Source organism: Protobothrops mucrosquamatus, unplaced genomic scaffold (assembly GCF_001527695.2).
Source record: "Protobothrops mucrosquamatus isolate PMUCROS unplaced genomic scaffold, P.Mucros_1.0 scaffold_194, whole genome shotgun sequence".
Lineage (NCBI taxonomy): Eukaryota > Metazoa > Chordata > Lepidosauria > Squamata > Viperidae > Protobothrops > Protobothrops mucrosquamatus.
The window spans coordinates 59,276-76,481 of NW_015386270.1; the positions used below are offsets into that span (position 1 = coordinate 59,276).

The 17,206-nt window shown below is 40.2% G+C and overlaps 1 protein-coding gene across 1 annotated transcript in view; it reads left to right on the plus strand.

Annotated features, from left to right (window-relative positions):
- NEURL4 (neuralized E3 ubiquitin protein ligase 4) overlaps positions 1-17,206 on the plus strand; it is a 44,056-nt gene extending 26,850 nt beyond the window's left edge. Inside the window, 2 exon segments of the mRNA XM_029285874.1 lie at positions 2,400-2,430; positions 16,725-17,206. Of these exon segments, the coding sequence (XP_029141707.1) occupies positions 2,400-2,430; positions 16,725-17,206 (513 nt within the window).

The window sequence follows — 17,206 nt, forward strand, 5'->3', positions numbered from 1 at the left end:
AAGAAGAAGAAGAAGAAGAAGAAGAAGAAGAAGAAGAAGAAGAAGAAGAAGAAGAAGAAGAAGAAGAAGAAGAAGAAGAAGAAGAAGAAGAAGAAGAAGAAGAAGAAGAAGAAGAAGAAGAAGAAGAAGAAGAAGAAGAAGAAGAAGAAGAAGAAGAAGAAAAGTTGGAAGGGACCTTGGAGGTCATCTAGTCCAACCCTCTGCTCAAGCAGGAAACCCTATACCATTTCAGACAAATGGCTATTCAGTCTCTTCTTAAAAACTTCCAGTGTTGGTGCATTCACCGCTTCTGGAGGCAGGTTGTTCCACTGGTTAATTGTTCTGTCAGGAAGTTTCTCCTTAATTCTTCTGGGAAAGGATTAGGGATGATATCATAGCAGACTTCCAATACTTGAGAGACTATCACAGGGAAGAATGGGTGGAAGATTATTAAAGAGCGATCCAACCTAGATTTAAGGATAAATTTCCTGATAGCGAGAACAATTAATCAGTGGAACAGCTTGCCTCTCACTGGAGGTTTTCGAGAAGAGACTGAACAGCAATTTGTCTGGAATGGTGTAGGATCTCCTGCCACAAGCCGGCAGTTGGACTAGAAGACCTCCAAGGGCCTTTCAACCATATTATTCTATGTTCTATAGTTCTTTGTGATCAAATCCAAATTTGGGGGAGAACTGAGGGCACTCTCTTCCCCTCATCCTTTTTTTAGCATCCAGAAACCTCTTTACATTTTCGGCAGAATAAATGGAATAAAAACACGTCATGAGGTTCGTTACTGGCTAAGAGTTCTAAATTTGGTTTCCTAAAAATTATCTTCTAGCACACCGCAAGGAGGACAAAAAGGGTACAGGCTGTCTCATGAAACAGACCATGTTTAAATTCATTATTTCTACCAAAATATTTCACAACAAGAGAAGAAACCAATTAAGTGATTGGGGCTGGGAAGAGGAATCCCACCGACAAAAGTCATTTGGGCTCATCATATCATGTTGCTTTCTGGTATTGCTTTTAACCTCCCATAGGTGCTACAGATCAGCACAGTGCATCAGTTGGTTTTTTTATATTGTCGGTTAAATTTGTGGCTTTAGGTTCCTACCAACCCATTCTTAAAATGACAACAATTCATTTGAAAGAGAGGAGGATCTACCAAGGATTTGTAAAAATAATGCTATATAACATAGTCATCCATGGGTGTGGCTAGCACATGGTAGGGAACATACCTCAAAATGGGCTCGACTTTACCACCTTGTATCATGCACAGTGGTCAGAAACAGAATGATTTAGTAATGTAGAACAATAGCAATAACGCAATAATGCAACAAGGTGCTACCAACTTGCTCCAATTTTCATCACCTCAGAATTAACGGGCAGAACAATTAGGTAGAAAATAAGAAAATCTGCAGTGGAATTGGTCCAAACTATAGATCTATTGATAAATGCAGGCATCCATTTCATGCCTCATAAGAGTTGCTGATCGTAGCACTGTGCCAAATCATGCAACCTAATTGCCAACTTTTGTTTCACTTTGGAATGATATAGGGTTGGACTAGAAGATCTCTAAGGTCCTTTTCAACCCTGTTATTCTATGTTCCATCAACCCAGTCAAAACATTGTCTCCCCCCTGAAACTACTGATATAGAAATGGGGATGAGGTGCTCCCTCTTTTCCCAACATTTAGAAGCATCTTGGCAGGTAGCTTTGTAAACACACAAACACACACACACACATTTTAAGAACATGTCTGCATCCCACCCAGAACTACTTCTGAAGTTGTGATTCTTTTCTCCCTCCATTTCCTTTTCATTTAAGAGGAATTTTGCTCTGTCAAAAAGACACTACAGGCAAATGTGCTGGGCCAGCAGGAACATTCTGCTTTCTCTCTATCTATCAAAACACACTCTGCTTCTCTGTGCTGGGGAATTCCAAAATATAGCAACTGCTAGTCAAGAAAATAGGCCAGATTAAAGACACCCACAATGCCTTTTTTTAATAGAAGTGCCTGTTCTGATCGCCCTTAATTGCACAGCACCCTCAGCAGAAGTTTCAGATGCTTCCACCGCTTCTCGCTTCTCCTCGCTTCTCCTCTTGAGTGGAAAAAAAAATTGCCTCCAGAATTCATCTGGATCCCGTGAAATCATCTTTGCTCCACCAGGCAGTTTATCACTTTAAGAGTTGCATAACATGAATGGAAATGTACCCCTTCCCAGCAAACAAGGTTTCTATTCAAGCAGAGGCATTTTTAACCTACATAGGAAACCCGTGGCTTCTCTAACATGGTTGCTGTGTGCGCATTTACGCATTTCAGGAATCAATGAGAGAAACTTACCGTTGTGTCGACAAATTGAAGAAAGGCTGTCCGGAGATTCTCCCTTCTCAAAGACGCTGCTCGTGTTCTCTTTCAGCTCTGCAAATCTCCAGATGCTGTGACTAACGGTAGGTGGAGCATGTTCAGTGCCTGTTATGGCCTGTTGTTTATAGCAGAATCTACGCCATTTGAAAAACAGCCTCTGAACCAACCCTGTATTCTAATGAATGGATTAAGAAATGACACATTCTACGAGGCTGTTCCCAGACAAGGCAGGAAACATTTTAACAGTCCTGGGCACCTAGCCAAGACTTTCAGCCTTGCTTCTGAGTTTGACACACAAAGTGGAAAGGAGAGGTTTTCATTCACCACAAGAAAGAAAGTGACCATTTTTCAACGAAGGGCATTTGGCCTTTTACTGTATTTCTAGGATCTGACTCTAAGCTTCAGGAAAATCTAGGAGGAGAGTTCGTAAAAAGAGCTGATAACCAACACAATCTATTCAGAAACAGCAGCTAAGATCCACTCTGCAAGGGTCAGAAAAGAAGATGAGGGCTCTCGTCTACAAAATTAAGGTAAGCTCATTCAGTTCCTGCCACCTCCCTGAGCCTCATCCAATCATGTTATTGCGGGTGGTCCCCGACTTACAAAAGTTCATTTAGTAACCGCTCGAACTTACAACGGCACTGAAAAAAGCGATTTGCCTTCATTGAAAGTGATTTATTACCATTTTTCCACACTTGCAGCATCCCCACTATTACGTGATCAAAATTCGGACGCTTGGCAGCTGGCATGTAGTTGTGATGGTCGCCGTGTCGCTGGGGTCACGTGATCAGCTTTTGTGACCTTCTGACGAGCAAAGTCAATGGGGAAGCCAGATTCACTTAACAACCATGTTGCTTACTTAGCAACTGCAGTGATTCACTTAACAACTGTGGCAAGAAAGGTTGTAAAGAGGGCAAAACTCACTTAACTTGTGGTCGTAAGTCAAGAACTACCTGTATTATTTTATTTTATTTTATTTCCACTTTTGTCTCATATAAGCAGTGGTTTGTTGCCTTGGACCCCTGGCTCATTTTATCCAACAATCTGTTTTCACAGGAGTCTCACAACGAACTGCACAAGGAAGCCCACTAGACTCTCTGCAGATGGTCTTCAGAGACAGCCATGCTAACATCAAGACTAAGGGCCATTCATTTCCACAACGTCTAGCTAATTTTGTGGAAGGTAAAGTAGCACGTCCACTTTATTCACCCCATGGACTATTTTGTAATTCTCAACCTGTCCCCTTCCAATTCTTCTCTTTTGGGACAAGAAATCCCAAAAGGCCATCTTTCCTCATAGTAAAATTCTCCAGGCCCTTCACCACTTGGTTGCATTCTGTTTTATTTTATCTGGTATATTTTTAACCTTTGTGCTTCTCTACATGGAATACCACTCATTGACTGTAATAAAGGACGGGTGACTGACAGAGTTGAAGAAGACAAATAACCTTTTTCAGAGATCGCAAAAGCAGGAGCGTTTTCAAGTGGTGTTTTCGGTACAACGAAGTCCTATGTTTTAAGACACATGGAAAAACCTGGACTGCGATTCACAGTCAAAAGGGTATAGAAGCTGTTATTCCCAAATTATGTCTGTGCTACTTGGTATTTTCACATGAAGACCTGATTTCGTTAACCCAAAGATGTTGGCTATGTTTACACAAGGCACTCTGGTTATTGAATTAACCTATTTGCCCTGTACAGGAAGTCCTTGACTTACAGCCATTCGTTTAACGACTGAACTTACAACATCAGTGGAAAAAGTGACTTACACACGGTCGTCACATTTAAAACCATTGCAGCATAGCCACATGATCAAAATTTGGGCACTTGACACGTAGCATGTACTTAGGACAGTTGCAATGCTACACAGTCACAGGTTTGCTGTTTGCAATCTTCCCAGCTAGTTTCCAACAAGCAGAATTAATGAGGAAAGACAGATGTGTTTAAGGACTGTGTGATTCACTTAAGACAGGGGTGTCAAACTCGCAATGTCACATGACGTATCATGACATATTGTGACTTTTTTTCCATTGCCAGCAATGGGATGGGCACAGTTTCGGTATGATGCATCCGGCCCGTGGGCCGGCAGTTTGACACCCCTGATTTAAGAAGTGCAGGGAGTCACTTAACAAAGAAGAGATGAGAAGCTGTGAGAAAGAAGATTATTTGGGGGGGCATTAGTACTGTGTAATCCTATCTCTGCCACCATCGAGGGGCACTTCTAATTTGTGTTTGTTGTCTTGGGCTGGCTGAGGAACTTGTTGGCAAAACGCCCCTTAGCAAATTATCATATTGCTTTTGATGTTGGAAGCATTCCCAGAAAACATTATGTTTCATATCCAAATTCTCTTACTGTTCCTTGGCAAATCTGAGAAATGGCAATCACAGCTGGGCAGATATTAGTTACTGTATGAAAAATACATTGGAAATAAAGCAATGTGCGAATTAATATTAACTATATTGAATTGCAGAAAAGTGGAGGAGAGAAAATGGTTGCTGGGAACATCCAACCTCTCTTTCTTGGGGGGGGAAAAAAACCCCTGAGTTTTAATTTCCAAACTTCGTTACCTTTTTTGTTGTTGTTCTATTACATAATGTACAATCTGCTTATTTAAATGAATAAGAGCGACTGTTTCCAAAGTGAGCTGTCTGTGGCACTTGTAAATCATGTATTTATGACACTTACATTGCATTTATTTTTTAAGAAAAGAAAATAGCATTTAACAGCATGATTAAAGATTGTAGTTCTTAAAAATAGAAATTCCCCTTAAAATTGTCCAAGTGGGCAGTACTTTTTTTAAGAAAAAAAAAAGTATAATCTCTAATTAGCCGGTTTGTATAAAATCTCACTGAAAGAAACATGCATTCTGCAAAATATTATTAAATGCTATCTCTCCTGATTTTCATATACTATCATAATTCAAAATATCCAGGGCTACATAACTGCCTTAATACATGTGGCACAAAATATGGCACTCATATCTAGAAATATCACCTTAAGGCAGGGGAAAGGCAAAAATTAAACAAATGCAGTTTATTCAAATAACAGATGCCTTTTTATAGACATTTGTAGAGCATTAAAGGTGAGCATGTACAGATTAGCAAATCAAATAAGTACAGTATTGCAAATATTTTCTTTGGGCAGTAGAAGTGGCAAATATTCTACTTATGATTGGCAATAGATATCAGCTTACAAAGAAAAAGGAGGGTCCCATATAGATGATAGAGCAGGGGGTCTTCAAACTTGGCCGTTTTATGATTTGTGGACTTCAACTGTCAGAATTCCTCAGCCAGGCACGTTGGCTGAGGAATTCTGGGAGTTGAAGTCCACAAGTCATAAAAGAGCCAAGTTTGAAGACCCCTGTTATAGAGCAATCTTGTTTCTCAGAGAGAGAAGTACTTTTACAAGAGATAGCATGGATTCATTAGCTCCTTCCCAGACTGAATTGCTTGTTGTTTCAAATGTTCTGGCATCCATATTTCAAACCCAAGCTGCCTTTTTTCTCCATCCCAGATCTAAGCTCTGACACAGAGAACACAGCAGCCTCCCCAAAATTCAAATGCTGAACGCTGAATCCATAACAGCTCGAATCACCCCATCACCGTGGACAAATCGGAGAAGTATTGTGGGAAGACCATCACATCAAACAGACATGAGCCCAATTCCTGGTTTACAAGTACCAATCGTCATCTAAGCTTTTGCATAATGTTGTAATGTTCTCACCAACCTAGCCTTTTTTGAGGGTTTTTTTTTTTTTTTTTGCTTTCCAAGAACTGGACATACCACTGTATAGTAAATCTGTACACAATGTTTGCAGCACACCTTCCCCAACAGCACCTTGCAAAACACTTCTAGGTTTTGCCAGGTGCAGTTGCCACCTAAGTATCTCTTTAATACTCATTCCTTCATACTTAGTCTTTTAAATGTCTACGGAGATTCTCAGTCATCCAGGTCATGGTTACTGACCCAAAGGTGCTTTTTCAAAAGGCAACTGGACTTTGTTTTTCCTTGAAGATGCTTTGCTTCTCATCTAAGAAGCTTCGTCAGAAGAGAAACGTCTCCAATGAAAAAGCACCTTTGGGATGATGTAGTCTTTTTATATTCAGTTCAAACAAAAGTCTCAAACTTACACACAACCTTTGCCTTTTCCCAAAAATTCTTTCACTAGTTGGGAGGAGGTGCCATTTCAATTCCTTTTCAGGTTTCTCTCAAGCTTCTGGCAAAACTCCAAGCAGGATTCCCACCATAGCAGATAGAGATAGATAGATNGACCGACCGACCGACCTTTATTGTCATTTTTTTACTGTGGCACAACAGCACACATCAAAAATGAAATTTAGTTGCCCACTCTCAAAGTGAACACATACATGACACACACCTAAACATACTATATACAACATATATATAGACCCACACCCCTACATATATATAACAAATAAATATTAAACACTATCCATCTTGAATATATAACAGAAGGAGGAAGCTTGTGGTCCTGGCAGTTGAATGATAGCCCTCTTTCCTGCTTAAAATAGCCGTTAGTTAGTATTATTTCCAAGCTTTAGCAAGCAGACTATTGTCCGGATACAGATATTCAATGAGAATAGTTAGTATGATAATAAAGAGCTATAGTCAACAAAAATAACAATGATCATAAAACATATCGATTAACCAGTAAATGTCATTCATCTTATTAAATGTCGCAATCATTTCTTGCTAACTTGTTTTGCTAACCATTGGTAAAAGTTTTCCCATGTTTTAAAATAAACTGTACCCTCCCCTACCCCAACCCTATCCCCGAACCCCACCCCGAATCCCAATACCTATATCGATCCTATTTTTTCCCTACCCTTATAAAACTTAATAAAATATTGTTTAAAAAAAATAGCTGTTAATCTTCAGACATCACCTCTACTTCCCCATTTCTATGCCATTTGCTTGTCTCCTTTTCCTTATAACCACTTTTTCCACTCTGTCTTAGCGTTTGCTTTAGTAAGCTGTGGGGCAGGCAGGATGACGCTGCCTCTGGACTGTCAGCGTGTCCTTGAAAACACCAGGGTGTGGCTCAGCCTAATTGCAGCTACTTTTCACAAAACCAACTTTATTGCCTTATACTATTATGGCTGGGGACGATGGAAGTTGGAAGTTATATTCCTTAACCACTTGAGCACAGATTCCCCACCTTGATGCACTGCGTGACCTTGAAATAACTTACACAGGTCTCAAATGAATAGTTTTAATATGCCTCTTTTCCCAGGTCCCATGATACAGTTAAGTAATGCTGTATTCCAAGTTCTCCACATAGCAGAGATTGTTGTAAATCTGGAAGGAGTTAGAATGGGATAACCATTATTTATCTTCCCATTCTTCTGTAAAATTCTAATTAGCTTTTGTGCTACTTATTTACTCGAATTCCATTAGTTTTACTGCTACTCTCCCCAACCAACCCATGACATTAAGATCTGTTTTTGTGGTACTCACATTTTAATCCAGCACGGCGGTGCACTGGGTTTTATCAGGCCAGAGATATCCCAAAAGCTGGATGTGGTGGATTCAGAGCCAAGCTATATAATCAGAGTAGGATATTGCACAATAACAGTTGCTTATACTCTTGTGACGTTCCAGTGAAGAATAGTGTTATTGAAGTAGACTGGAAATCTTCCAGGACTTCCATTACAAGGTTACTTTCTGTTAAATTAGCAGAGTCAACATAATTATTATGCAATATATGATAGGCAGCAGTAGGAGCTGAAAGGTGTTAGTTAGAGAAATAAACTGTATGCTGTACAGCCTGCTTGTGCCTAGCCTATTGCCTTTCATGAGAGAAAGAACCACGTTCTTATGGCCAAAACTGAAAATGCAACAACCAATCCTGTTGGATCTTTGAACAGCAGAGTTAAACTCTGCTTTACTACAAGTAGCAAAATACGTTGATACTTTGAGGATGGTTCGTGACTGGATCATGGGATGTTTCTCTGGATTGAGCAGAAGCCTGGGGTGAGACCACCTCAGTGGTTAAGTACATTTACACTGTCTCATTGAAGCCAAGAGGGGTTAAGTGTGGGTGGGGGTTGTGGTCCTTCTTTTGTTGTGGGTCTCAAGTTCACCTCCACTCTTGTTCTATTGTGCCTCTGGATTGTTTGTTTCAGGTAGGCCTGGAATGAAGAGCCATTGTTTTGGTTAAACCGTTAAAGCAGAAGTCCCCAACTTTTTGGGCACCAGGGACCGCTTCCATGGAGAGAGGTGCATGGTTTTGTGTGCTGCCTGCATCCCACAGATGGGGCTTTGCTTGTTTGTGTGGACCGGTTGCTGGCATGCCACAGCCCAGTACTGGTCCACAGACTGGGGGTTGGGGACACCTGTGTTAAAGGGTAGAGCTCTAGGTAAGGATCAGATTTTGCAATAAAAGGTTAGGTTTAGGATTAAGGGTTGGCCCCCTGAGTGAATGTGTGAAAGGTTTTCTTTTAGGACAGCTATTTGTCCGAAATGGTATAGGGTTTCCTGCCTGAGCAGGGGGTTGGATTAGATGACCTCCAAGATCCCTTCCAACTTTATCATTATTATTATTTATTTATTTATTTATTTATTTATTTATTTATTTATTTATTTATTTATTATTTGGATTTTTATCCGGCCCTTCTCCTTACGGACTCAGCCTTCTGATTTCTAACCTGATGCTAGCTCTCTCAATGCAGCTCTCCCATACTGCTTAGATGGATTGCCAACGCAACTAGCATAACAAGATCTTGTTCACATTTGGCATTTGTAATCTTTGCCTCATTCGTCTCCCCCAGTCCATTGTCTCTTTTCTTCTTTGAAGTCAGAGTGCAAACAAATCAGGGGCGTGGTTGGTTTCACTTATTCTGCCGTAGATGTCAACAATGGTACAAGGCCCCCCCAAATACTAAACCCGCACATTCAAGTTCAGAAACAAAACTGGGCCTCCACCCAATACGGTATATATTTCTTCACCCTAGAAATATTCACAGTGTATATATTTGATGATACCTTCAAAAGAAGAAAAGGTTTAATTAATTCCTACCACTCCCAAAGAAAATTAACAAGTCCCTGCAAATTCCTGAATCCATAGAAATTGCCTTGCAAGAACCTTATCCAAGGCAATTACTCAAGACATAATAATTCTTGAGTGTTCTAATGTAATGTGCAAAGCCTAGAGCAATAATTTTATTATGATGATTCACAGTCAGCCAGATGTTCAGACTGGATTTGGCATTTTTGCCCACCTATCGAGTTCTTCCCAAGGAGTTGGGATAGGCAGATGTGGATCTTTGATGGCGTTAAGATATCATTGTAGAATATAAGCTGTTCCAAGTAAAGTTGCCTTTTGCAATTGACTAATGGTGAATCTGTCAGTGCCAACGGTGTTCAAGTGGTGCTCCAATTATTTTGGGGTTTTATTATTATAGATCATTGCACAATCAGCCAGATGTTCAGACTGGATTTGGCATTTTTGTCTACCTATTGAGTTTTTTTCAAGGATCTGGGAGAGGCAGATGTGGATCTTTGATGGTGTTAGGATATCATGGTAGAATATAAGCTATTCTAAAAAGCTGCCTTTTGCAATTGTTTGATGGTGAATTTGTCCATGCCAATAGTGTTCAAGTGATGCTCCAATTGTTTTGGGATTGCACCCAAGGTGCCTATTACTATTGGTATTGCCTTTGCTTACTTTTATAATTAGTTAAATGTATGTGCCAGGTATCTCACCATGGGGCTACTCTAGGTGACTTGGCACAGTAAAAATCGAAGAATGAAAAGAAAAACGTAACAATAGCAACATAGTGAAACAACAAAATAAACAACGAAATAAACAATGAAAATACAGTAATATGAGATTAAAAGATGGGCAGGGGGGAAGCAGGTAATGCAGGGGGAGAGTGGGGTTTGTTATCAATCTAATAGCCACCTCCAGTTTGTTTGATTTGATTTGACTGGAGTCAGTTTCTTCGCCTGTCTCCTTCTGAAGTGTGAGCATCCTCAAATTCAGCTTTCTTCCCTAAAAGTGGGTGTGGCATGTTTGGTGTAAACAACAGTCAGTTGTTTATAACTGCATTTGCCATTAAAGGTCTAGACCACATTCTACTAACTGGATTAGGAAATGAGAGGGATTGAGTGCTGAGAAAAAGCACTTTGCCTGTGGTCCCTGTTTTTAAGGACGCAAAAGTTTTGGCTCATCTGTCAAAAACCCGTTTTGATTCTGGGAAGTCAAGAGCTGCCTTCAATCAGGGAGCATCGCCTAGAACAGGGGTCCCCAACCCCCAATCTGTGGACCGGCATCGGGCCACAGCATGCCAACAACTGGGCCGCACAAACAAGCAAAGCCCCATCCATGGGATGCAGGCAGCATACGAAACCATGCCCCCTCCGGTCCGTGGAAAAAACCTCTCTCCACAACACCAGTCCCTGGTGTCTAGAACAGTGGTTCTCAACCTTTTTAATGCCGCGACCCCAACCGGTCGTAAGTTGAGGACTAAACCGGTCGTAAGTCGAGGACTAAACTGGTCGTAAGTCGAGGACTACCCAACCGGTCATAAGTTGAGGACTTTCCCTGCTCGGGAGCGCCGCACATGCGTGGTTCCGCCCCCTGCGCCGGCCGAGGCGTAGCTGGCAAGCGGCAGAGACGGAGCAGGCCGACCACCAGCTGGCCCAGCTCAAGGGAGGTAAGGCACCCGCCGGAAAAGGGGGAAAAATGGTGGACAGCCTTGCTTGGCGACCCCCGTGAAATGGTCAATCGACCCCAAATGGGGTCCCGACCCACAGGTTGAGAACCACTGGTCTAGAAGGTTGAGGGCCTCTGGCTTAGAACACTACCTACACAATGATTCTCCAACTTGAAATCGCACTCCATCCTAATGGCAAGATCAACTCAATTTTCACAATCAAATCAAACCCATAATAAACTTTGGACACCACGGCTCCCAGAGCATCATTGCTCAGACACTATTGGCATTGTTTGTCTTGGAAAATAATCGTCTTCAGAAGTCAAACACGGTTTTATATATCTATATCCTATTTTCAATCTCATAGAAAAGAAATTGCTTTCAGATTGTTTTGCTTCCAAAGAAGACGACAATGATGGATAAGGTTCATGACGTAGTTACCATGTGGTTACAGAAGTGAAGGGGAATGCTTGAGTTATTCGTTTTCACCTTACAAACTAATCTGAAACGGTAGAATGTTAGTAAAAGTACTAAAAGATTAAGAGTGAATTATAGCCGCAAATCATCCAGGCTCAGCATCCTTAACTGATTTTAAAACATTGCACTTAAGCTTGAACCCAAACTCCTGACTGTTGCCGTGTTCACCTTGAAGCCAGTGGTGGGATTCAAATATGTGAACAACTGGTTCTCTGCATGGATGCCGCTTCCGGAAGTCCGTTCTGGGCCTGGACAACAAAACATTAGCTACCGGTTCTGCCGAACTGGTGCGAACTGGCTGAATCCCACCACTGCTTGAAGCCCATCAGATGTACCAGACTAGAACTTCCAATGTCCCAAGTCAACATGACTGCTGGGGGGGGGGGTTTGATAAATTGACAAAAGCTACTATTCTCTTATAGATATCTGAACCTTCCTTAGAGAATCAAAATGCTTGTGGAAAGGGATATATAGTCAAATTCTCAAAAGCACAGGACTTGCAAGTGTTCAAATGAAAATACTTATTTAAACCCACTCTCTCCAAGAGATGTTTCTCCTTCGTAGAGGTAATTCTCAATTTACAACCATTCATTTAGTGACCAAAGTTGCAACTGAAAAAAAGTAACTTATGGCTATTTTTCCCACTTACTACCATTGAAATATCCCCATGGTTGCGTGATCAAAATTTGGATGCTGGGCAATATTTATGAACGTTGCAATGTCCCCGGGGTCACGCGATCATCTTTTGTGACCTTCGGATAAGCAAAGTTATTGCTAACTTAACAACTGCATTATTCACTTAACAGATGTGACAAGAAAGGTCATAAAAAAGGGACAAAATTCACTTAACAACCGTCTGGTTTAGCAACATAAATCTTGGGCTCAGTTGCAGTCCTAAATCGAGAACTATCTGTATTTTTAGGCTGGAAAGATAGCTCTACTACTCGTAACCCACAGCCCTACATTTCCCGTGTCTTTGATTTCTGTGGGATTGTCTGTTCTGGATACAACTGAATCTTCCCATCTAGTGCATTAAAAAAAGAGCATCTGATTCCATCTCAGTATGAATTCAGTCACTTTTTCCAAACAGCCACGCTTTGCAAAAATGAAGATGTACTTCCTATCCACCACCAGTTCAAATTTTCTCTATTTTTTCTTCTCCATCCAATCTGAGGAACAGAACACAAATTACAGTTATGGACATGATTTCAACTTGACCTTGTAACAACCACCAACTTCATCCCAGCAAAGACACAACAGTAATAATCATAGAAATAAGTTTATTGGGGCAACTGCATCAGATATCTAGTAGAGGTTTGCAGCCCCATATATTTATCCAGATGTCTAATGTTAAGCAGGTACTGGAGTAGATGGAGCATGTTCAATGTCAATATCACCTATGGCTTATCTTGGAAAACAAAACAGATGAGAGCAGCCTTTGAAACAGATTATCATTCTGCTAAATGGATTTGGAAATCAGATATTTTGATGAGTAATTCCTAGTCTTTTGAGGAAGAGCAGATGGCTCAGGAGCCTCTAGCTAAACCTACGCTTTCACTATTAGCTTCTGAGGATAAAGTTGAATGCTATACCTTTTAAAAAGATTAATTTTAGATAAGATAAGATAACCTTTATTGTCATTTTTTTACTGTGGGCACAACGGCACACATCAAAAATGAAATTTAGTTGCCCGCTCTGAAAGTGAAACACGTACATGACACACACCTAAACATACTATGAACAACATATGTATAGACCCACACCCCTACATATACATAGCAAATAAATATTAAATACTGTCCATCTTGAATATATAACGGAAGGAGGAAGCTTACTGCAATGAATCTCCACCTGGACTGATCCTGGGAATATTTTAAAGGGGTTTTAAATTAAATTTTTAGTAGAAGCGGCCAAATTTAAATAGTTATTTTTAATCTTTTTAAAGTTTGTATTGTATTATATCATTGTTTTAAACTGGCTGTAAGCCGCCCTGAGTCCTCCGGGAGAAGGGCGGGGTATAAATTTAATAAAATCTAAATCTAAATCTAAATTAAGGTACTGTAGTTTAAATGATGGACTGAACCTTGCATGCGGAAAAGAAATTCATCAACCATCAGTAAAATGGATTTGTTTCTCTTCCTTCTGTTGGCATTTTTTAAAATGCAGGTTTATTTTTTAGATCACCAGGAAGTATCGTATTCCTGCTGTGCCTTCAACAGTCTTCAGCTGCTGTTTTTCCAGAACCATATATGTAAAGGGATATATCACTTCTTTGGAAATATCCTTTCTATAAAAACATAAAACAATTGATTGGTACCAAAATGTCTACCTGCATCTCTTTTCTTTGCTATAATTCAACTGGAAGAAGAATGACGGCTTTAGTTTCATTCCGTTTTATTTACCGAGGAAAACGTTTCCATAGCAACAGACATATATATGCTTGCTCAAGTTTCCAGCTTAATGAGAGATGTGGCTGAGTGTCCCGGCGTTTTTGTCATGATAGCTGTTACAGGAAAGATCCCGATCTATACAGCATTGATTTCTTAGTCTTGTTGGGGCTGACATCATATTGTATCAGACTTTGCTAGAATTCCATTCAGAGGCATCTTTTATGCAAAGGTAAAAGATCTTTAGATGCTCCCAAGTAATGATCATGTGCTCCTAGTTTTAAAACTAATGTGAAGGGATGCACTTTGTTCTCTTTGCAAACGAAATTATCACTAAAAGCACAGCTTCTGCCTGGAGCCTGTGGTGGACTGTTGGGGCTTTTTTTCCCACTGAATCAGAACATCCCTCTAGGAAAAAAAAAATGCAACTAACAAATGCATCGCAAATGGTGACCGCAGAGGTGAGACATGGCAGGTCCTCTGAGATATCTGATTGGCCGTACTTGGTATTTAAAGTACCCCACCGCCATTATAAATTTCAAGAGAGAATCAGTCCTCAAGCATACAGAGAAACTTGCCTTTCCAAAGAACACATCTTCAGAGAAGCTCACCAGGAATAATTCCTACTGAGAGGTAAGTTACTCCCAAAAGTATTCAGTCTTTGCAGTGCTTAAGCAGCATTGTAGCAGCTTCCTCTCTGGGTATTTTGGACTACAATTCTTTTTCATTCCCCGGATAGTATGAATAGAGCTATCCATTCTAGCGGGTGGGTTGTGTGCACTTTAGGGGCTTTTGTTAAAGGATTTGTTAGACCATAAGGGAGCCTAGGCAGAATCAAACTAATACAATTATCTGGAGAATCAAACGAATACTTACAAAGACTCTCTCCCAGGATGCCAATCAGCTTTTCAAAGCAATCAAGCTTCTCGTTTACTATCTGAAGCTTCTCAAAAGAAAAGAAATAACTGTTTTTGCTGTAAAAAGAATGCATTTAAAACATACCTCCAAGGTAAGTTTCCAAAGGTGTTGTTTGAGAGCTTTCTTCTAACTCATCCAGAGGAAGAGATTGTGCAGAATCCGTTAGAACTGCAGGTAAAGACTGAGTCCAGCACAGCAAATCTATTAGTGGATGGAAAAGTTTCCACAAGTGTCTTCAGTTCTTTACATATTACATAAGAATCCATTTTTAGCTGTTTGGCTTCCGTGTGTCTGCTAGCTTGTTCCAGGAAAAGACGTGGTCTCTGTTTAGACTCCGTTCTTCAGGCTATAATGCTTCTACCTTTGAGATAATTTTTAAGCAAACAATTCAAGGGATAAAGTGTAAAAAATGAATGTCCAACTGAAAAAGATAGAAATATATAAAATAGTGAAATTGGGGTAGGTTTTCATGGCTGGTATCTGTTGGACAGTCCTGAACTTCAGTGTTTCGTGACCATGATCTAGACGACAGATATCCTGATATGTTGCTGGCAATTGTGGTTGGCATCTTCAGGTGAAGGCACAATGTATCACGTTTCATCAAGAGTTGCACGTAATCTTCACAAAATGCTGAGAAGCCTCTTGAAAAGACATTTTTAAAATATCTAATATTTACTAAGTTTTGGGGGAAAGTGCTGGACTATATAAATATGGTTGTGTGACAAAAGCTAAAGATGTCAAAGGATATTATCTTGAATTGCATGCCTAGTAGATGGAATATGATAAGTGGACACTGTAAATGGATTGTCTGGAGCCCTACTATGGCCAAAAGACTGACATTGCAGCACTGAAAAGATAAATATATGGTCCCATTCACTAAGTTGATTGAAGAGCAGATTGACTTACGACCTAGGAGCAGATTGCCTATAGACTTAGACTTTGTATGGAGAAGTATAATGAAACATGGAACTCATTTCTACAAAATACAGTAGGTTATATAACTGTATTAGAAATAAATATCTATGCCCTTGGATAATATTTGGATAATATTTACATTAGATATGTAGATTTGTAGCTGTTGGTGTCATGGTTTTAACAGGATCTTATGTTTTGGCTCTTTTTTCCTCTTGCTTTTTTTCACTTTTTTTAAAAAAAGGTTTTCTATTCTATTGAGAATGCATGTATTTGTGTCGTAATTATGTGTGTGTTTTGTTCCTTTTCTTTTTCTGTTATTATTTTAGAATAAAAAATGCAAAATTTCACCTATGTCTTTTGCTGTTACCTGCCATTCTGTCTCACTCCCCCTTTCACAGACAGACTGGGAGGGAATGTAGTCTGGATTCCAAAGGGGGGGTGCATTCCAGAGGAGCAAGAGACAACTCAGTTCAGATAGTTTGTGTGAGAGACAGAGGGTGAAGACCGCTCCTCCTTAATAGTTCCCAGAGTATGTGCCTTAAGGAGTGGTTAGCATGCTTTCATTTAGTAAGAAAAAAAATCACAAGGTGTCTTTCATGGTTTTTAGAGCTTGACACATACACACACAAACTAGGTTTTCTTATGGCTAAGATGTAAAGAGGTTTTCACTTGAACTTGGCTGGGTAGTGCAGAAGAATCTATTTGGATGTGAACCTTAAATTAAAACGGAGTTCCTGTTGGCTCTTACATGCCAAAGGAAGTTCCCTTTTCCTTAGCAGTCAGAACAAGAATTAAACTACCTGGTGAATCATGATAGTTGCAATAGTTTCCAAACTTTTTCAGTACTGCTACTTGTGCAACATTTTGATATCAGATTAAATTTGGATCTTGAAAATCTTCTATTACCTGTTGCCGTATCCAAAGTGCTTTTCTTTTTCTTTTTTTTTCTTTTCAAAGATTTCACAATGTGGAAAAATCTCCTGGCTGCTCTCCTCTTTGCAGTTTTCTGCAGCAATGATGGTGTCACTGTAAGGAGGAGCTCACGCAGAAGGCAGTGGAAGAAGTTCAAAAATATCACCAAAATTTCCATCCCTCCGAGAAATCTTTGCTACGGCAGTGAAATGCTTGACATCATGACTCTGGAGGCCAATGACACCATTTTTTACAGGGACAATGCGAAGGAGTTCCCCAATGGAGTTTTCTACCCCAACTGTTCTTTGTCCCACCGGCTGAATGACAGCAGCGAAACTCGAACTGATGAATGCGTTGATTTCATCATCACTGCGAGCAACTTGAGCCTGCCCAACGGGAAGAATGCAAGTGATCGCAACAAGAGGGTGATGTGGCTCGTGATCAACCACTTGTGTGCCAATGAATCGTGCAGCCAGCCATGCCCAGGATCTTCAAATGTTAGTAGTGCCCGTTACTTCATTCAAATTCTAATGGCGAGCCTTGTGGCTTATTCCATGCTTAGCTCAAAGTAG